This window comes from Suncus etruscus, chromosome 4 (genome assembly GCF_024139225.1).
Source record: "Suncus etruscus isolate mSunEtr1 chromosome 4, mSunEtr1.pri.cur, whole genome shotgun sequence".
Lineage (NCBI taxonomy): Eukaryota > Metazoa > Chordata > Mammalia > Eulipotyphla > Soricidae > Suncus > Suncus etruscus.
Genome location: NC_064851.1, coordinates 45,022,378 through 45,044,994, shown reverse-complemented (window position 1 = coordinate 45,044,994; position 22,617 = coordinate 45,022,378). Strand labels below are relative to the sequence as shown.

Sequence of the window (22,617 nt, the reverse complement as noted above, 5' to 3'; positions counted from 1 at the left end):
GAAAATCTAATATGATCTTTGTAAAATATTTTCAGAATATGTGAACTAACAAAGCATGCCAACCATTCCATCTAAGAAAAAATTAGTAAAAGCATCTAAGGCTTAAAAAAAGTTACCTTGATCTTAAGACAAGGTTTTTTTGGGGGGGCGGGGGGCACACCCAGCAATACTCAGGCTCTGCACTGAGGAATCATTCCTGGTGGGCTTAGGGGACTACATGAGATGCTGGGGATCGAACCTGGGTTGGCCATGTGCAAGGCAAGCACCCTACCTTCTATGCTACTGTCCCAGCTCCCTATTTTTTCTTTTGATTAAATTTAATTTCAATGGACAAAGCAGCTCTTGGCTATGTTGAGACATACCTTAATTTCTCTTGTTTTTAGTACACTGTTTCTTTAGAACTCCTAATGTTAAGTGAACCAGATTTACCATTCCAGGAAGAATAATGACCTGGATTACTCAGAAAAGCTCTAAGGAAGGAATTTTTCAAAATTATTCTTGGTTTTTACATTTTTGGGCTACATCCAGTCATGTTCAGGAGTTAGTCTCAGCTATTCAAGGGTTATTCCTGGCAGTTCTCAGGGATCAGATGTTGCCAGGGATTGAATCTGGACTTCCTGAATGCAAACATATGTTCAACCCTTTGAGCAATCTCCTATGAGAATATAGAAGATAAACAAGGACAAAGATGTAAGATGGAGTGGAGAAGTCATGCTTTGAAGAAAAAAAATCTGTACAGAGGGGAAAGGGTATATAGTAAATATGACTTTTCTGGAAGACTGCTACTATTCCACCCCTGGGGTTAGGCAAATATGCAAGTGAATCAAACTGAATTAAGTAAATCAAACTGTGACCTCTATTTGCCTTATGTAAGGAAGGGCATACATTCTGCTCCTATTATCACTTTCATGATGATTCCACCTTTTAAAGTAACTAAAGCTTAGAATGATTACATGATTTGCCTAGTTTCACAAAGCTACATATGGCAGAGCTAGAATTTTTTAGAATTTTAGAAATTTAGAATTTTAGCTAAAAAGTAAGTATCCAACCTCAGGCAAATAGTACCTACTCACTTTTTTTTTTGTTTTAGATTTTTAAAAATTATTTTATTTTGAAAACCTTTGGCTTGTGTCACTATAAGCAAGCCACTTGGATCAGATTCTGTTGAAGCATGTAACAGACTCGAAATATTCATTGGTTTAAGAATTAAGATCAAGACTGAATATTACAAACAGCAATTAGAATGATAATAATTATAATGAAATAATCATCTTCCCAGTGAGCAAAGTTGAAATTTTGAATGGTAAAGAGTCTGTCTGAAACCGAAAGTCCACGAGTTCAGCAATGTACTGCTGCCAATTAACTGGCAAACTGGTATGATCATTTCAGAGCAAAAATATCACTGTTTGGTATACTCCTGTAATGTAAACACTGTAATGTAAACTACCAGTTTCACTATGAGATATATATCCAGGCATTAATGAGAATGTTTCTAGCTACTGCAAATGTCTTACTCTCCATTTAAGAAGTACTGGAATAATTTACCGTGAATTCAACCCAAAGAAAGAGAAGTCTGGCTTCTTACTTTTGTGGCTTCAATTTTAGTAGACTGCCAGGACTAGCTATACTTTTTTCCTTTAAGCTCCAAATAAATATCTGTATTTCTCATTAGTTTTTTTCCATCTTTAAACAAATTTTAGTGACTTTCCAAAAAAAAAAAAAAAAAGATTATGACCAAAAAACAGGCAGCGGGCTTTACTGTGAAATCTGAAAGCCTGGAATGCCTAAGCCACCCAATTCTAGAGTAAAATGATGATTTTTTTTAAAGTACATTGAAATATTAAACCTCCTAATCAATGCCATTCATAATAATCATCTACTGTGAATCAAAGACTGAGTCAAATGCATTCAGAGAAAATACATGCCATTCATGTAGAAATAATAAAGCCCGTGAAATTGGAAACTATATTTAATTTCATTTCCTATGACAGCGGTTTTCAAAATTATTTTAGGCAACACAATATTTTCTTCTAATGAAGTATCAGAATCATGCCCTGTGCAAAGCAAGCAAAGATGAGAGGGGAGAGGCTCAGGCTGAAGCATGTGTAAGTGTTTTAGTAGAGGAAGTGTGCCACATGTGAACCTCCAGGCAGAACATTACGCCCGGTAGCTAACCCTTTAGAGACCTCTTGGGACTGTGGGAGTCAGAGCTTGAAAACTATCGTTAAAAAAGGACAATCACCCTTTAATACTATTTTCACAATTATGACCCCAAATCAATCACATGCCCATTTACCTGTGAGCTTTAAAATGTTTTCCGTCAACAGAAATATTAATATCTGGACAACACTGTTTGACGTACAGTTTCAATAAGTCTTCTCCTAATTCTGATGCCGCTTCCAAGTCTTTATCTTTAAAGGAAATAAGAAAAAACAAGACTAAAGGACAGTTTCTTTATTACTCTGAATATTTAAAAGATTAGAATTCTATCTCACCAAAGGTTTTTTGACACATTTATTTCAATTTGTTACTAAGAGTGACAATGACTAGACTGTTTAAATGGTAAATTCAACATAAAATACAAATAAAAAAAATCACTCACACTTTCTGCCTTGAAACGTGTATTTTCACTTATATTTAAATATAGGCATACTTTTAAATATAGATACACATTAAATATATATATCATATCACAAAGCCACACATCAAACTTAAAATACCTCAAAGACATCTGACTTAGGAAATTAAAAAATTTCCCAGTTTTGATACTGCTTTTCAATAGTACTTAATTCTATCTGACTCCTATTCCTTCTTATGAGTAAAGCTGTAAACAAAAAGAAATTCATGTGAAATTAATTTATAGATTATAGAATGTGAATTTAATATTAATACAATATATCATACAGAGTATATCTACTTCAAAAGGTTTTTAATGTAAGTAGTGGTAAGTTAAATATAAGACATACATACCTGTATAAAACTAAAAATACTAGACAGTAGAGCTCTGTTAGTGCTGAAACATGCTAGTATATTTGGTAAGAATCATAACTGGACTGAAAAAATGTCAATACTGGCTTTACTTTCAAGAGTGCCAGAATCCAACCACTAGTCATTATCTCCACTGCTACCACATTCATCTAAGCCACCATAGTTTCTAATCTATTTTTTTTTACAGTAACTTCTCCTAACAATTGTTTCCACTGTGGCTCACTCCTTCTGTTCACCCGGACTATTTTTAATAAAATATTCAGAGGTATGTTTCTAAAATGTGGGTCAGATCATAGCCCATCCCAATCCAAAACCCAGAAGAGACTCTCCATTTCCTTGTGAAAAGATGGCTTACCAGGACCTACATCTGCCTCTTTATTACCTGTCTAATCTCACTGACTATTCTTTTTTCCACTCATTTCTTCAAGCATTAATACTCCAAATATTAAAATATTTGTACTACCATTCCTGTCTTCAACACCCTTCTCAGAAAGTCACTTAGCTAATCTATCCTTATTGTCTTTGCTTAAAAGTCAACTTTTTAGGTGACTGAAGCTGACCCTAAGCACCTACTTAAAATCGTAAATCCAGTTATTAGCATTCTCAATCCAATTTTTTGACATGAATTTTTGTTTACAATAATAATTTCTCATGAGCATAATTCCAATAGTACTCACATCAGCAGTATACCCATTTCTCTCCAAAAGACCCAAATCCCCTCCTTCTCAGTCCCCTCCACAACCCAGCTGTGTCTATCTTTTTCTATAGCATTACATTTTTTAACTTGTGTGTGTATGTATGGTAAAGATTGTATAGTATATGGTATATGCCTTTCATATATGCAAGGCAAATGTCCTAGTGCTGAATCAGATATCCAGCCTATACTTACTTTGTTACTTTTATACTATGCTATTTACACTTATCCCTGCCATACCTTCTCTAACTAGAATGTAAATTCCAAAAGGGCTACAGTTCAGTTTAGTAATCAATCATTTCTCTGACCTAGAATAGTGAATGACAGAATAGATTTCTATGTAAATTTTTGGAATAAACAAAATACTAAATATATCAAATACCATATAACGAAGTTGGGTTTTCTTCTGTTTTGTGATTTTGCATTAATAGAAATTGAATCCAAGCCTCGTGCAGGCAACGCATATGCTCTACTCCCTGCAAAATAAAGGTTTTTGAATGCAAAAACAAAACTCCAATTGGTACTAGGTGAGGGAAGAAGGGAAAGCCTACACAGGGCTTAAAGCATATAAATTAGGGGCCAGAGTGATAGTACAGAGGGTAAAGTGCTTGCCTTGCATATGGGCTGACCCAGATTTAATCCCCTGTTTCCCATATGAGACACCAGGAATGATTCCTGAGTACAGAGACAGAAATAATTGCTAAAAATGGCTGTGGTCCCAAAACAAACAACAAAAACAAAAAGCATATGAATTAATGGAAGATTTCCAAGAGAAATAGTCTTCAATTTGATTACTCAAAAAATTAAAACCTGGTGTTTGATATAATATCATTATTATTTTTATTATTATTTTTGCTTTTTTGGGCCACACCCAGTGATACGTAGGGGTTACTCCTGGCTATGCACTAAGAAATTGTTCCTGGCTCGGGAGACCATATGGGATGCTGGGGATCAAGCCAAGGTCCATCCTGCATCTGCCACGTGTAAGGTGAACACCCTACCACTGTGCTATTGCTCTGGCCCCCACAGAAAATTTTTTAAAAAGACAATTTGATAGCTGAAAGTTACTGGTGTATAGTGTCTCAACTCCCATCTATGTAGTCAAATAGCAGGCTGAACTTAATACAACAATATACAATATAATGTATGTTCCTGCCAGATTTTTAAATTATTAAATTTCCCAAGTTATAGAAATATCTTTTTATTGTAAGTCCCTTTTTTCTTTCTTCCTTCCCTTTTGTTTTTGTTTTTGTTTTTGTTTTTGGGCCATACCTGGCAGCACTCAGGGGTTACTCCTGGCTCTGTGCTCAGAAATCACTCCTGGCAGGCATGGGGGACCATATGGGATGCTGGGATTTGAACCACTGTTGGTCCTGGGTCAGCACTTGCAAGGTAAACACCCTACCGCTGTGCTATCTCTCTGGCCCCCATAAGTCCCTTTTTTCACTTCAAGTTTATGCTACTGAGATTTGGAATATGGCTCCTAGCTAATGTCATAATGGAGACTGACCCCAGAAAGACTAAACAGATTAGAGAATGAGACCATGAAGATCCATTCTCATTCTTTCTGGACAGGAAGAGGGACTACAAATTCAATAATGAGCTTCAGGGAGCTAGCACTCTGATGTACTGGAACAGAAGTGGCCCTTGGAAGAATAAGGACATGCTCTGTACATTACTCCTTCTTGGCCTCCAGACTTAGGCCCTCTACAACTTTTTCATTTTAGATATTTCAGAGGTGTGGTTTGTTCGTCAATATTTTTTGAGGGCAAAAGAGTTGGACCACAATTGGCGGTGACAAGAGGCTACCCAAGCTTTTTGGTCAAGGGTTACTCCTGGCACTGCTTAAGGCAGCATATGAGGTGCCAGGGATGGATCTGGGCCCATTTGCAAACAAAGTATTAATCCTAGATTCTCTCTAGAGAATTTCTAGATTCTTTTACCACTTCTTTGTTGGCTTTTGGGCCACTCTTGGTGGTGTTCAGTGGTTACGCCTGACTCTGTGCTCAGAAATCACTCCTGGCAGACTTGGGAGACCATATGAGATGCCTGGAATCAAACGTGCATCTGTCCCAGTTCGGCTGCATGCAAGGAAAATGTCCCACCTCTGTACTATCACTCTGGCCCTCTTTTGTCATTTTTTTAAAGTACCTTTGGGATAACCATTTATTTTTGTAAATATTAGCTTGACTTTCTTGCTCTTGGTACCAGGATCAATCCTAAGACCTTACACATGCAAAATATGTGCTTTACAATCCACTGAGCTACAATGCAGACCCCAGAGTTATATAATGACCCGTAAATGAAGGTAAAATGTTTTCCTGAGTTCTGTGAATCGTTTTAACAAATTACTGAATCTTGGCTGATGGTTACTGCAGGAATTCCGGATTTGTATGCAGCTGGCACAGTGTGGGTAGTACAGGGGACTAGAATAGGTTACCCCCAAAACATGCTACTTTGGCAAATGAATTATTTTTAGCTAAAGACAACTGAGAACTAACAGATGGAGGAAAAGCTTTTACCTCCCCCAACTGCCTAAAAACAAAGTATGGATTTCTCCTTTTATGAGGGAAATTTCCATTTGTAAAGGTAGATCTTCTTACCAGGAAGAAGATGCTTTTATCACTAACCACTCATTTGTACAGTAAAACAACCTCTATTTTCTATCTATTTTCTCCTTGAACTTCTCCCTACCTTGTCCTCCAGTTTCCAGGAGCCCCATCCATTCCCCAAATGATCTAAGACAAATTAGGCCTCAATTACCAGTGTCCCCTATTGAATCTCCTTTCTTTGTTAAAATTATTGATGCAGGGGCCATAGAGTTAGCATGGAGGTAGGGCTTTTGACTTGCAAGCAAAAGGATGGTGGTTCGAATCCCAGCATCCGATATAGTCCCCCGAGCCTTTCAGAAGCAATTTCTGAGCATAGAGCCAGGAGTAACCCCTGAGCATTGCCAGGTGTGACCCAAAACAAAACACAACAAAACAAAATTATTGATGCAGAAAGTAAATTAAAAAAATCTTTGGGGCTGGTGAGGTGGCGCTAGAGGTAAGGTGTCTGCCTTGCATGTGCTAGCCAAGGAAGGACTGCAGTTCCATCCTCTGGCATCCCATATGGTCCCCCCAAGCCAGGAGTAACCCCTGAGCATCAAATGGGTATGGCCCAAAACAAAACAAAACAAAACAAAATCTTTTCCTCCCTTTTTAAGAAAGTAGGCCCCAGGGTAATACATTTTAAGATGTCATAATACCAAGAAATGTTTGTAGTAACAAAGAGCTATAAACTCAAAAAAAATTGGAACTGGAGAAATAATACAGTAGTTAAGGCCTTTTATACAGCCAAAATGTAGACTTGATCCCTATACCAAATACAGTTCTCTGAGTGCTGCCAAAAGTCATCCCTGAGCACAGAGCCAGGAGTGAGCTCTGAGCACTTCTGATGCAGACTCAAAACCTAAAAAAAAAATTAAATTAAATGTTTGGAAAAAAAAAAAGACTCATGGTAAAAGGGAGTCTTCCTGCTTCAAACTTGGGGTGAAGGCTAGAACTTGTCTCTGGAAGAGAACATCAATATTATTCTTGACAACTCTCAAGAAAAGAGGCTTAATCTAAGCTGAGAAAACTTGGAGGAGTGGAAAGAGCATAAATAATGAGCTTCCCAAAGCAGCTCAGAACCATCAATTCTGGGGTCTCCAAACAACACCTCAAGGGTTGCCTTGATTTTCCAAACTAGTGAGACATTTCCTTTAATTTGGGGTTGTTGTACTCTTGTTCTCTGAAGAAGCCCACATTCTTCTTATAATGAGTATTCTCCCTTAATAAAGTTACTTTGATTTCTATCATTTTCTCTAGAAATTTTTTCCTGAATGAAAGACATTTCGTGGAGGCTGGGATGACTTCTTTTCCAATGACACACATACTCTTAACTTCAGCCTGGAGAACCAGAGCACCTAGAAAATCCAGGATGTAAAGGCCTCAACCATGATGATCAAGTGGGTCAAAAGTGCAGTTTCCTAGCTGGGTCAAAAGTGCAATTTCCTAGCTGTCATCAGGCTGGCAGGACATTAATGCCCTTGCCATGCATAAGTTTGTGCAGACTTTACCATTCTGGTCTACTTATCTCACTGACAATACTTCTGCTACTTTTTAGTTAAGTTTAATTCTTGGGCTAACTAAGGAATCTAAGAGTTTATTCCTACTGTTGAAATTAATTTCTAGGACCTGAAGCAACTCCTGATCAGGGTGTCATATCAGCAAACTAAATATTCATGTTCCTGTAAGTCCTCTGCTTGATAAAGAAAGCAGTTTTTCAGCCTATTCCCAAGCATTAAGTCAACTCTGGGTTGTATACTTACTTTGTGATCCTTCTCTTTATAAATAAAATCAGATTTACAATCCTACCAATCATTTCCTGCTTCCTTGTGGCTATTTCTAATGCCCTATAATGACTTTGTAATTCTTCAGAAACATTACTAATTGTGAGATACTAACTCTTTACAATACTTTCCCTTGAATAAAGTACATCAGACTAGGGCTAGAGAGACCCATCACTAAGCTAGAGTTCATGATTTGCATGCTGAAGATTCAGGTTCAATTCCCAGTACTACATTGTTCCCTGGCCTGCCACCACCAGGAGCAACCCCCAGCACAGAGCAGTGAGTATATTCAAAATACCACCAAATTTTTCCAAAAACAAACAACCACCAAAGAGCCTCAGCAAACTAAACGGTTTACCTTTGTTACACAACATTTCACCAACAGTATCCTAGGCACTCCATTTGTGACTGTATCTACAATAGAAATACGTTTGCAAGACTAACTCATATTTCACCTAGAAATCATGGCTATGCACCATTAATACAAGAACTGAATTGTTAGATATCCTGTTGGTTTTTAAAGAGAAAACACAAATGCAAGCCACTGCTGCTTAACCAGTGGCTGTGGAATTTGGGGCCAACCCCACCCAGAAGCATCTGTGGAAGCCTCGTGATCAGAGGTGAACTGACACCCACCAAGAAGAGTGGAGTCTGACCACAACTGAATGCCTTTCAAGCTGCTGCTGTCTGAACCCGCAGCTGTGGGTTTTGGTGCCAACTCTGCCCAGAAGCATCTTGGGAAGCCACATGATCAAAAGGCAGCTGGCACCACCAAGAAGGGTAAAGCCAGAGGAGCTAGACAACACCGCTTTGCTCCAGGCCATGCATATCTACTACTCAATGAAGCCTAGAACAAAATGCAGAAAAAAAAAAAATCACACTATAGATGTGACAATGGGGAAACAACGCAGGCCAATACCATGCATAGAGATTGAAGATGGCACCATCCCCAGAAATCTAGATACACATTCTTCTCCAATGCACATGGGTCATTCTCCAGAATAGACCACATGCTGGTCCATAAAACATACCTCCTTAAAATCAAGAGGACAGAAATCGAACAGACTACTTTCTCAAATCACAATGCACTGAAATTAGAAGTCAACTACAAAGGGACTCAGAAGAAAAACTTTAACACCTAGAAACTAAACAGCTCTCTACTGAATAACCAGTGGGTCAGAGATGAAATCAAAGAGAAAATCAAAAAATTCCTGAAAACAAATGCAAATGAAGACACAAAATATCTGAATTTGTGGGACACAGAAAAAGCAGTACTAAGAGTAAATTTATAGCTTTGCAAGCACACATCAAGAAGAGGCATACATAAATAGCTTAATGAAGCGGCTTATAAAATTAGAAAATGATCAACAAAATGAACCAAAAGTAGGTAAGCAGAAGGAAATAACAGAGCTTAGAGCAGAAATCAATGAAGTGTAAATCCAAAAAAACAAACTGAAAAATCAACAAAAGAAAAAGTGGGTTCTTTGAAAAAAAAAATAAAAAAACAAGATTGATAAACCACTAGCAAAAATCAAAAAGAAAGGAGAGAAACTTAAAAACTGGATTATAGGGCCCGGAGAGATAGCACAGCGGCGTTTGCCTTGCAAACAGCTAATCCAGGACCAAAGGTGGTTGGTTCGAATCCCGGTGTCCCATATGGTCCCCCGTGCCTGCCAGGAGCTATTTCTGAGCAGACAACCAGGAGTAACCCCTGAGCACCGCCAGGTGTGACCCAAAAAAACAAAACAAAAAAAACTGGATTATATATTAAAAGCAGGAAATCACTATAGATAATACAGAGATTCAAAGGACAATCAGAGACTGCTTTTAGAAACTCTATGCCACAAAATATGAGAACCTGGAAGAAATGGATAATTTCTTGGACACATAATCTTCCATGGTTGAATCAAAATAATATAAAATATCTAACCAGATCCATCACTATTGAGGAAATTAAAATGGTAACCAAATGTCTTCCCCAAAACAAAAACCAAGGCCCAGATGGGTTCACTAATGAATTCTTTCAAGTCTTTCAAGAGGAACTACTACCAATCCTTTTCAGGCTCTTTCAAAAGAAGAAACAGAAAAACTACCAAATAGTTTTTATGAAGTTAACATCACCCTGATACCAAAACCAGATAGAGATGCTGAAAAAATAATCTATAAACCAATATCCCTGATGAACACAGATGCAAAAAGATCCTCAACAAAATTCTGGCAAATAGGATCCAAAACCTCATCAAGAAGAACATACACCATGACCAAGTAGGTTTCATGCCAGTAATGCAAGGATGGTTTAACAAACATAAATAAATAAACTTAATACAACATATCAACAAAATAAAAATAAAAACTATATGATCATATTAATAGATGCAGAAAATGCAATCAATAATGTCCAACACTCATTCATGATAAAAAAAAAAACAAGATTGGAATAGAAGGAAGAAACTTTTCTTCCATCTATCACAAGCCCATGGCAAATATTCTCAATGGAGATAAATGAAAAGCTTTCCCTCTAAAATATAATACAAGACTAGGCTTCACCCTCTTATCATTCAACATATCATTCAACATAATACTGGAAGTACTTGCCATAGCAATTAGGCAATAAAAATATATCAAGAGCATCCAGATAGAAAAGAAAGAAACCAAGCTTTGTTTGCAGATGATGATACTATATTTAGAAAACCCTAAAGACTCTACCAAAAGGTTCTAGAAACAATAGATTAATATAGAAATGTGGCAGGCTACAAAATTAATGCGTAAAAATCAATGGCCTTCTTATACACCAAAAATGATAGAGAAGAAATGAACATTAAAAAAGCAATTCCATTCATATTAGTGCCACAGAAACTCAAATAACTTGAAGTAAACTTAAAGAAAGAGGTGAAGGACCTATACAAAGAAAACTACAAAGCACTGCTTCAGAAAATAAAAGAGGACACAAGAAAATGACACACATACACTCTCATGAATTGAGAGGATTAACATCATTAAAATGGCAATACTCCCCAAAGCACTGTACAGATTTAATGCAATTCCTTTAAGGATACCCATGACATTTTTCAAATAAGTGGATCAAATACTCCTGAAATTCATTGTAACACCCTTAATAGCTAAAGCAATCTTAATGAAAAAGAAGATAGGAGGCATCACCTTCTCCAACTTTAAATTGTAATACAAAGCAATAGCCATTAAAACAGCATGGTATTAGAATAAAGACAGACCCTCAGATCAGTGGAACAGACTTGAGTATTCAGAGAATGTTCCCCAGACATACAATCAATTAATCTTTGATAAAGGGGCAAAAAAAAAAAAAAAACCAACAAAAAACCCACACACACACACACAGAAAAAAAAACGCAAAATGGAGCAAGGAGTATTCAACAAGTATGGCTGGGACAACTGGTCAGCCACATGCAAAAAAACAAATTTGGACCTCCATCTAACACCATGCACAAAGGTCAAATCCAAATGGATTAAAGACCTTGATATGAGACCCAGAACCATAAGATATATAGAAGAATGTCAAGATAAATACTCCATGACATTGAGACCAAAGGCATCTTCAAGGAGGAAACATCACTCTCCAAACAAGTGGAAGCAGAGATAAACAGATGGGACTATATTAAGCTCAGAAGCTTCTGCACCTCAAAGGAAATAGTGATGAGGATACAAAGGCCACCCACAGAATGGGAGAAGCTATTCACCCAATACCCATGAGATAAGAGGCTAATATCTAAGATATTCACAGTACTGACAGAACTTAAGATAGAAAACATCTAACCCCATCAAAATATGGGGAGAAGAAATGAATAGAAAATTCCTCAAAGAGTAACTACAAATGGCTAAAAGACACATGAAAAATTGTCCACATTACTAATCATCATGGAGATGCAAATCAAAAGCAACAATGAGATATAGTCTCATGCCACAGAGACTGGCATACATCACAAAGTATAAGAAAAATCAGTGCTGTTGGGGATGTGGGAAGAAAAGAACTCTTATTCACTGCTGGTGGGAATGCCATCTAGTCCAGTCTTTATGGAAAACAATATGGATATTCCTCAAAATCCTGGATATTGAGCTCCCATATTATCCAGCTATACCACTCCTAGGGATAAACCCTAGGAACACAAAAACACAATACAAAAATGCCTTTGTACATGTATATTCATGGCAGCAGTATTTACAATAGCCAGAATCTGAAAACAATCCAGATGCCCAACAACAGATAACTGACTAGGAACTGTGGTACATATACACAATGGAATACTATGCAGCCATTAGAAAAAAATGAAGTCATGAAATTTTCCTATGCATGAATGGACATGAAAACTATTATGCTGAGAGAAATAAGTCAGAGGGAAAGAGATAGACACAGAATAGTCTCATTCATATATGAAATTTAAGAAAAATAAAAGACATTACTGTAATAATACCCAGAGACAATAGAGATGAGGGCTGTAGGGACCAGCCCATGGTCTGAAGCTTACCACACAAAGTGATGAGTTCAGTTAGAGAAATAACTACACTGACAACTATCATGACAATGGTAGTGAGAGAAATAGAATGCCTTCTCAAAAACAGGCCTGTCTTGAATGCAGGCAAGGGGTAGGTGAGGAGGGAGATGGAGGACACTGGTGGTGTGAAGGCTGCACTAGAGAAGGGGTGTTCTTTTCTTATAACTGAACCGAACTAGAAACATGTTTGTAATCATGATGCTTAAATAAAGATATTAATTAAAAAAATAAAGACGGGGGTCAGAGAGATAGCACAAATGTAGGGGGCATTTGTCTAGCATGCGGCTGACCCAGGACTGATGGTGGTTCGATTCCCAGCATCCAAATGTTCCCTGAGCCTGCCAGAAGCGATTTCTGAGTGCAGAGCCAGGAGTAAGCCCTGGGTGTGACCCAAAACCAAAAAATAAAATAGATTCAATTAAAAAAAAAGAGAGAACATATAACTGGATTCAGAAGTAGTGCTAGTCAATAAATGCAGCAAATAAAAAAAAAAATCCAAATCTCAGTGTTTCTCAACCAAAGGAATCATTTCACTGTATCATGATATTGTTCTGCTTATATTCTCTATTTCTGCAAAATAGTTATTAAACTCCTTAAAATTGATTGAATAAAGTGACCCATGTATTTGTCTGGGACAGTCCCAATTAATGCCTGTAGCATTACTTTTAATAGAAATAATAAATCTTCATCTTGAACTCCCTTAAAAATGTTCTAGTTTGGGGAGAGAAAAAAGAGCAAGCCCTAGTTATCAGAAGCCCTTTCCCCTCTGGCAAGAGTAAGCCAGAAAAGACCCCCCATAAGCCCTCATCACCCCCAACTTTACAGACCCTATTTTTTAGTGGGATTGAGACACAGGGAACCAAAAAACAGATTTTAAAACCGGACCATATGTAAACAGTGCCTCCCCCACGGAGCCTCCAGCCTCTGCAGTCAGAAGCCCATCCTGATCAGGAGAGTTCAGTGGGATCTGTACATACAAACTCTGGCCACAGTTGTGCTGTCCCACAAACCCTGCTGACAGTTCAGACTGCACCAGACAGTTCTAGGCAAATCAATTCCAACTTCTTTGAAAATATATAGCCCCTAAACCAAAGGAAAAACCCAACAAACTAAACTGCAACATCTCTACCATACTTGTGTAACCTCACCTACCTAGAATAAACCTTAAAACAAATCTACCTCCAACTACATCCTCCACAATTAAACAGACCACTTTTTGTTTTGTTTTGTTTTGTTTTTGTTTTTGGGCCACACTCGACAGTGCTCAGGGGTTACTCCTGGATCTACGCTCAGAGATCGCTCCTGAGAGGCACAGAGGACCATATGGTATTCGAATCAATATTGGTCCTGGGTCGGTCACTTGCAAGGCAAATGCCCTACTACTCTGCACCCCAGACCACTTTTAAAAAGCAAACAAACCCTGAAACTCCAGCACCCCAATCTAACCTATGCAAAGAACAATGGGGAAACTAAAGAAAACACCAGCAGCTGGAGATATGAAGAGAAATCCTAGCAGATTTCCAAGTCCTCCAAAATGCACAAACTTCATAGATGAGGAACTAAAAATAAAATCAGCATTTAATGTCTTAGCAATGGAATTCAAAGAGTCACTAACCAAAGCAATTAAGAAATCCATAGATGAATAATTCATCCACTTCAAAAAAGAATTCTATCAGATGAGAGAGTCCATACAAATGGAACTAAGGAAACTAAAATATATGCTAGCAAACCACAGTGGCAGAACTACAAAGAATCGCATGGATGAACTTGAAGACAAAATCCAAGCCAGCAACAACCTAGGAGTCAATAAGGAAATGAGAGACAAAACACTGGAAGAAAATGTAAAGTACTTATGAACAAAGACAAAAGAAATAATCTACGATTTATAGACCAGAAGGAGAGGAAAAAGGGAAATGGGGAAAAACAAGTAGTGAGGGAAATAATAGCAGAGAATTTTCCCACTCTAGAAAGAGACACCTATACAAATCTGAGAAGTTAAAAGAGTTTCGAATAATATAGACCCTAATATATCAACACTAAGACATATAGTAATCCAAATGGCAAAAAAAAAACCTAAAACTAATAATTATATATTATTTTCCTCTAAATAGTACCTAAAAATGTCAAGTACCTAGGAATCAATCTAACAAAAGAGTAGAAAGACCTATACCATGAAAACCTCAAAATGCTTCAGTAAGAGATTGAAGAGGACCTAAGGAACTGAAAGAATATTCCATGCTCATAGGTAGGAAGAATCAACATCATCAAAATGACCATTTTACCTAAACTACTATATATATTAAATGCAATCCCTATCCAAATTCAGACATAATTTTTTTTTTTTTTTTGGTTTTTGGGTCACACCCGGCGGTGCTCAGGGGTTACTTCTGGCTGTTTGCTCAGAAACAGCTCCTGGCAGGCACGAGGGACCATATGGGACACCGGGATTCGAACCAATCACCTTTGGTCCTGGATCGGCTACTTGCAAGGCAAACGCCGCTGTGCTATCTCTCCAGGCCCACAGACATAATTTTTAAGGACTTAGAACAATCAATTATAAAGTTTGTGTGGAACCACAAAAGACCTAGGTTAGCCAAATCCATATTGAAAAACAAGAAACTGGGTGGCATTTCTTTACCTAACTTGAAGATTTACTATAAAGCTATGGAGATCAAAACAACTTGGTACTGGAACAAAGACAGAGTAGCAAAGTATCAGAATAGAATATCCAGTGACATACCCCCAAATATACTGTCAACTAATATGTGACAAAGGAGCCAAAAATTTGAAATGGAACAAAGACAGTCTTTGGGGGAACCATATAGGATGCTGGGAAACAGAACCGGAGTCTGTTGGGGTTGGCTGTGTGCAAGGTAAATGCCCTACTGCTGTATTATTGCTCAGACCCCTGGGGTATCTATATTTTCTTTGTATGTTTAATTCCTTAATAGTTATACTTCTTAGTGTGTTTAGTTCCAAATATAAAGATAGCCTCCTCCAATTTTTTTTGTGCTTGTTTTGGTTCTGCTTAGTAAGAAATTATAGTAGAAAAGTCTTGCTTGGGATAAAAGTTCATGTCAAAACCAGGACATAGAGATTGTATAGCCTGTCATTTTTACTCCCAAATGCACCAACAATATGGCATCATTCCTTTTTGCAAAAGGCACACTAAAATGAGGAAATCATATGTAGAAAACAAGTTCTTATCTACTAGGGATAAGAAAGCATAAATTTTTTAATACAGGGACACCTCCCACCCTGAACATTTGTTATGGGGACTCAACTTAGAACTCATGTGATTGGATATCAACTGTCCAACCCTGAACCCCGGATCCCAACCTAGAACTGACACAGTTCCCTGCAACAGTACCAGAAATCAAACCCTCGCCTAAGGGAATCCCCAATACTGCTCTGGTACCAACTTGTGCCAGAGTAGGTTCCTACGACATCCTGATGATAAGGAAACAGCAACAAAAAGATCTAAGGGCAGGTTGTCCTATCTCACCACCTAACAGTGAGATGAAATCAGAAGACACTGTCCTTTGATCTGTGCAAAAACCAAAATCACTAATTACAAAAGACTGACTATAACAACCTTGATTGAGCAGAACTTCTAGAACCATAAAGAAAGACTCTATTCTAGGCTTTGTCCTAGGATCTGTGCAAAACCCAAGATCTCTAATTACAGAGGACTGACTTTGACAACCACAACTGAACAGAACATTTCCTGCCAACAAAAACACAACCTTGCGGTTCGACATTATCCAGAGCCTGTAGCTGACCCCGTGATAGTATGCTTCAAGGATAGAGACACTCTGTATCTCTTAAGCTAAGAGAATTTCCTTTCTAATTTCCCCAATACTTACTGTGCCTATGCAAAACAAAACAAAAAAACCTTGCCATACCAGCACCCTCTCTCCCTTTTATTTTATTTTTCTTTATTTTTCTTTTTTCTTCTCCTAAATTAATATTTATAGCTCCTAGAGGTTATAAAGGAACTCCTGCCCACTTTTTTTTTTTTAAACAGAACCATAGAACAGGAATTATCTTGTACTGCCTCAGATTTCTATGTCTTCCTATAAATTGAGAAAAAAAAGTGGATAGTCCCAGGGACAAAGCAGTCTCATGAACACTGAGTGGAAATAAAAAATGATCAGACCTACATACTTAACCTGAAGTCAACGACAATATAATCAAGAGACCCAAACTACAACAAGCTATACACAAAAGGGACTGTTACAGCAGCATTCCAGGGGGCTAAGAGGGAGGATAGGATGCATGCTGGGAACAGTGGTGGAGGGAGGTCAACACTGGTGGTGGGAATTCCCCTAATGCACCGTTTAATGCGCCGTCACTATGTTCCTTAAATATAACTGTGAAAGAATTGTAATTCAAAGTGGTCTCAATAAAAATTATAAAAAAAAATTCTAGTTTGGATCACTAAACACAATTAGCTTATTTATATAAGGCTCCTATTTCATGATGTTTCTACTTTTACCTCAGATTCAGGTTTTATTCTGACCATTCATATCCCCTGATCTACCCCACTACCATAATAACCCATTTTCCCCACTTTTTTCCATTTTGATGTGTGCCTGTTTCTCTTTGCTTCCAGGAATTGGAATATATATTTTTTTACATGAAATACTTTTTTCTCCTAAAGTCTTTTTACCTGTTTATCTCCCAATTTTCCTTCATATTCAACTTAGATTCACTATCCCCATATAGCTTGGTTTTCCAGAGGAAACTACACAGGATGTAGGCCAGTGTGACAGCACAGCGACAGGGCATTTGTCTTGCACCTGGCCAACCAGGGATGGTTTTGATCCCTGGTATCCCATATAGTTCCTCGAACCTGCCTGGAGTGATTTCTGAGCAGAGTCAGGAATAACCCCTGAACACTGCTGGGTGTGGCTCAAAAACCAAAAAAAAAAAAAATGCTTTGTACATAACTCCTGACTTTATCTCCTAGTAACCTGGGGACAAGAATACTATCTCTATTATTTACTCTGAGATCTCCCTAGCACAAAATCGATACTCAATTAAAAATGTGGTGATTAAAATGGCATTCAGGAACAAATGGCAAGTGTGAAAATACAGAGTTAAAAAAATATAGCTCTCTGGGGAGGATAGAGGAAATATCAAAGCATTTTAGTAAAATTACAGCTCTGGAGGTCTGAGACATATTAAAAAGAGAATTTTGCAGTTTTGTGAAGGAGACAGTCCACAAAATCCCCTATGCCACAGCAAAGAATATGAGATTTTTATTAAGGCCCTGGGAAATTAATTTTAATAAGTACTATAACTTGCAATTAATACTGTCTTATAGATAAAAATGTAGGGTGGCACATTAGACCCTAGGAATTGGCTAGGAAGCAAATTTTCAAGGAAAATAGCAAGGCCCTCAAATAAAAAAATGGAAAGTGGATATAGTAAAAAAAAAAAAAAAAGTACTAGAGAAGATTTAGGATATATACCAACAGACATGACCATAAACTTAATGAAGGGTAAGAGAGTGAAATGAAGACAATGACATACTTTACACTGATAAAGAATTTATAATTTAGTAAACAAAGAGGCTGATATGAAGTGTTAACTTTAAGGAAAAAAGGAAAAAAGAATAATATTAAAGAAAGCAGAGCCCAGAGAGATAGCACAGCGGCATTTGCCTTGCAAGCAGCCGATCCAGGACCAAAGGTGGTTGGTTCGAATCCCGGTGTCCCATATGGTCCCCCATGCCTGCCAGGAGCTATTTCTGAGCAGACAGCCAGGAGTAACCCCTGAGCACTGCCGGGTGTGACCCAAAAATCAAAAAACAAAAACAAAAACAAAAAAAGAAAGAAAGCAGGTGAATACTTAGGACAGTTACATTTTGAGATATGGAAGATGGTGTTACTAGTTTCCATCTCATTTAGTATAAATGTTGGGAGACCTCTTTCTAGGAATGTTTTAAACTTTCTGTATAGTCTGACATTTCTGAGGAAAGAATTTGGCCAATCTTTACAGAGGCTGATTAAACAGCAAATAAGCTTAGAATCTAGAGATAAGCAAATGTAGAGCCTTCTAAGGGTTAGAATGGTGGTGCAAGTGGTAGGGCTTTTGTCTTGCATGCGCTAATATAGGACAGACACAGTTCGATCCCCTGGCGTCCCATGTCCCATATGATCCCCTAAGCCAGGAGCGATTTCTGAGCGCATAGCCAGGAGTAACCCCTTAACGTCACTGGGTGTGGTCCCCCCCACCCAAAAAAAAAAAAAAACCCATAGAGATTTTCCTCCTCTAAACCATTTTCTTACACTCCAGAATAGTGAAGGTAGCCTGTTCTCCCACCCCAGTGTTCTCTCTATTCTCCTCAGAAGAAGAGAGACAGATCTGCCTCTGATAGTCTCATTCCTGTGTTCCTCTCCTTTGGTACAATTCCACTACATTAGCACAAGCAGGTAACCTTAAGCCCTTCTTACAAATATGGGGGTTGGAAACTGTTGCTACAATGCCCTATGGGCAAACAAACACTGCTCTCTGACTAGACATTGCCAGAATATTTGCTTTCATTCAATCTGTATCTTTAACATCCTTCTCATTCAAATATCTGTAACCATTCTGACAACACTTGTGAAAACTTTTCAGGTATTTTTTTCCAAGATCATAATCATATTTGTTATGATATTTATATATCTCAACCATTAGCACATATACTGTCATTTTTATTAGTCCTATATTTTTAAATATACAATGACAAAGTTTTCTTGTAATAGCAATCTCCATATCATGTGGCCTTTTTAAAGAAATGAACACAAGTGTTGTATAACAAAACTGACTTTAGTTTGTGAATTTTCATTATGGTATAGCCCTGCATACAGCTGAGAACATTAACTTAAAATTATTTTTAAAATATGCTGTAGAAGCATTAAAGGAGAATTGTGAATTATGTATATGCATAATAACCCATCTCCATTTGAGAAAAGAATTAACCATACTAATATTTTCATTTGCCCTAAAAATTATTTTACTTATTACATTTACTTTTATTTATTTTAAAGTGTCAGTAGATCTAAATTTCAAATTGTGCTTCTCTCCAACTGTACTAGAATATAATTATTTTCATGACTCAAATATTTTATAAAAACACAAAAATTATCTTACCAGTGGAAATTACACTGTTCTCACTATCGCTGATATCGTCAGGTGATTGTTTATCTAAGAACTCTAATGATGATCTTTCATTATTATCCATAAACTTTTGAAAACTGAATTCTGGTTTCTTTTGTGGTTCCCCACTATCTAAAATCTTTTTCCTAAGAATTTCCTCTTCATAGCTCTTTATGCTTCTGTTTGATGAATATACAACCCTGAAAGACAAATATAAAAGAAAATAACACATGTGATTATGAAAAATTAATTTCAGTGTGCTACTTTCATTTTAAAACCTAAATCTGGATTAACAAGAGAAAATTCCATCTAAAATAGTAAAAATTTCATCTATAAAAGTTTCAATTGTTAGAGGACAATATAGAACAAACCAGGGACACAAACCAGGGATGTAGTTTTGTATGTTTGAAGCCCTGCCTGGGTTTAATCAATGTCACAGCCCCACACTCACCCCAAAAAGGAATAATAACACCAAATTAGATAAGATAGGTGAACAATTTCTAGAAAAACTTACACCACCACGCCTGCTATGAAAAATATAATATCTAAGACCTTAGTGATACTGTATTAACAACAAACTTCACACAAAGGAAAAGTCTGGGCCAGATAAATTTAGTGCTAAACTATACCAAATGTTTAAATATTTAACACCAACCTTTCATAATATATTTGCCAAAAAAATATAAGAACACATCCCAACTGTAAGACCAGTATTTATCCTAATATAAAAGCAGACAAAAGCACCACAACAAACAAGGCATATATCAATATTCCTTATTGAATCTATGTTTAATTCCTAAAAAAATTAATAGCAAAGTATATCTAGTAATATGTAAGATCATATTCTATGAATAACTGGGATATTTCTCAGCAATTTTAAAGAATATTTTTTTTAAATATGGAACGCTTCACGAATTTGCATGTCATCCTTGCGCAGGGGCCATGCTAATCTTCTCTGTATCGTTCCAATTTTAGTATATGTGCTGCCGAAGCAAGCACCAATTCAAAAATATTTTAACAAAAAATCAATGCATCACATCATAATCTATGGAATCAAATATCCAATGTGATGGTATTAGAAAGATGAGACCTTCAAGAAGCTTTTTTCTCATAAATGGTATTAGTGATCAGGGACAAGAGCTACAGTAAAGCGGAATAGGGTGCATGCCTTGCACACAGCTGACCTGGGCACGATTCCCAGCATCACATGTATTCCAATAAGCACTGCTAGGAGTGATCCCTGAGCAGAGTCAGGCATAGGCCTGATCATAGCTGGGTGTGGCCTAAACACCAAAAACAATAAAATAATAAGAGATTTCAAAGAAATCCTTTCCTTCTTTCCACCATGCAAGAAGAGACAGTAAGAATCAGTAGTATAGGGTCCCTTAGAGTTTATTGGTTTTCCTAGGCTTTCCCCATTTCCCTCCCGGCTCCAAAGGGAGGGTCTGGGGGTGGGGGCTATGACCTTCCGACCTTCTGGCTTGGGAAGGATCTCTTTCCTGCCAGCATGGCGTTTGGCAGCCCTCCGCCAAGCCAAAGGCTGCTTTAACCAGGCATAGGAAGGGGTGCAGGACATGGGTCACAATAGGTTCTGGCATTAGGACTAATCAGGGAAGTTTCCTTATTTAACCTGTCCATTGTGAAACCACAGAACATTATAAGAAATATATGGATATCATTGTGTTTCATCTGCTTGTCATTATCTGAACGCTGTCCAGGCGCTTGTTTTATTCCTTTACTCCCTCATTCCCATCTCTTGTTACCCCACATTTAACCATTTTCTGTACTAATGATTTTTGTTTTGGCCAAGGTGGATTACATATCTTTCAGAGTAATTTTTGGGTGGAGTCTGAAGCTTTAGCAGGCAACTCATCACAGCAAGGTTCCATGCTGTAGGCTTTTTGGCCAAGATAAGGGGAAGATGCAGCCTCGGCTGCCCCCCACAGCCTTCTCTCTCCTTCCTCCTGGTCCCCAGGGTTATTCCTGGACACCTGCTCAGGGTCCCAGCAAGTGGGTTCCAGTGAAGTACAATTTAAAAGAGACTCCAGGCTTCCTTGTTCCTGCAAGGGGCTGGGAGGGGACTGGTAAACTTCCAACTTCCAGCAATTAGGAAGCAAAAGCCTCTTGGGGAGTCGGAAGCTTTAGCAGGCAACAAGGGGAGGACATGGCTCCATGCTCTCTTTGCTTGTCCAATCACAGACCAAAGTAGTGTCTTGGAAACACCCCCCTCCCTCTTGACTATTTCTGAAACATAAAAGGGTCACGTATATCTCCTTTGTATATCTCAGATGTATTTCCTTAACATATTACTCTTTTCAAATATCCTCATATAGTGACAATTTTGCCCACTGGATTTGTTATTTGATTGTTTGATTTTCCCCCTTTGATATCTGTTTTATAAGCAATACTGGTAGAAGAGTATCTCTGTATAGATTTCATGTTTGTACCAAGTAATGGGGAGTGTTGGACTTTATTCGTCGGCCCCCAGATGCACCAACAATATCATGTAGCATTGCTTCCCTTTTGCATAGGCACATTAAAATGGGAAAATAATACATATGAAAACAAGTTCTTATCTAATAGAGATGGGAACACAAATTTGGTAATGTAATTAGGCCTTTTACCCTGAACATTGGCATAATGATTTGGCTCAGGCCTCAGAAGAATGGGCATCGCCCACACACACCTGAACAATGGATACCATCTATGGAAACAACCACAATTGTCTTTAACATTACCAGGATCCAAGCTTCTACCAGGGAAGACCTACCACTGCTTTGGCATTGACTTACTCCAAAGAGTGCTCCCAACACCCAGACGACTCAGCAACAGTCTGCATGCAGGGCAGATCACTCCACATTTAATGGTATGCTGAAACTACAAAC

At 37.7% G+C, this 22,617-nt stretch overlaps 1 protein-coding gene and 1 non-coding gene across 2 annotated transcripts in view; both read right to left on the bottom strand.

Annotated features, from left to right (window-relative positions):
* Positions 1–22,617, bottom strand: part of BTBD8 (BTB domain containing 8) — a 99,942-nt gene that overhangs the window by 56,803 nt on the left and 20,522 nt on the right. Inside the window, exons 3-4 of the mRNA XM_049772306.1 lie at positions 19,727–19,932; positions 2,297–2,411 (exon numbers count right to left, since the gene is read on the bottom strand). Coding sequence (XP_049628263.1) covers positions 2,297–2,411; positions 19,727–19,932 — 321 coding nt within the window. The remainder of the gene's footprint in view (positions 1–2,296; positions 2,412–19,726; positions 19,933–22,617) is intronic.
* Positions 20,625–20,731, bottom strand: LOC126008312 (U6 spliceosomal RNA). The gene has a single exon (XR_007495649.1). It is a non-coding gene; the product is annotated as a U6 spliceosomal RNA (small nuclear RNA).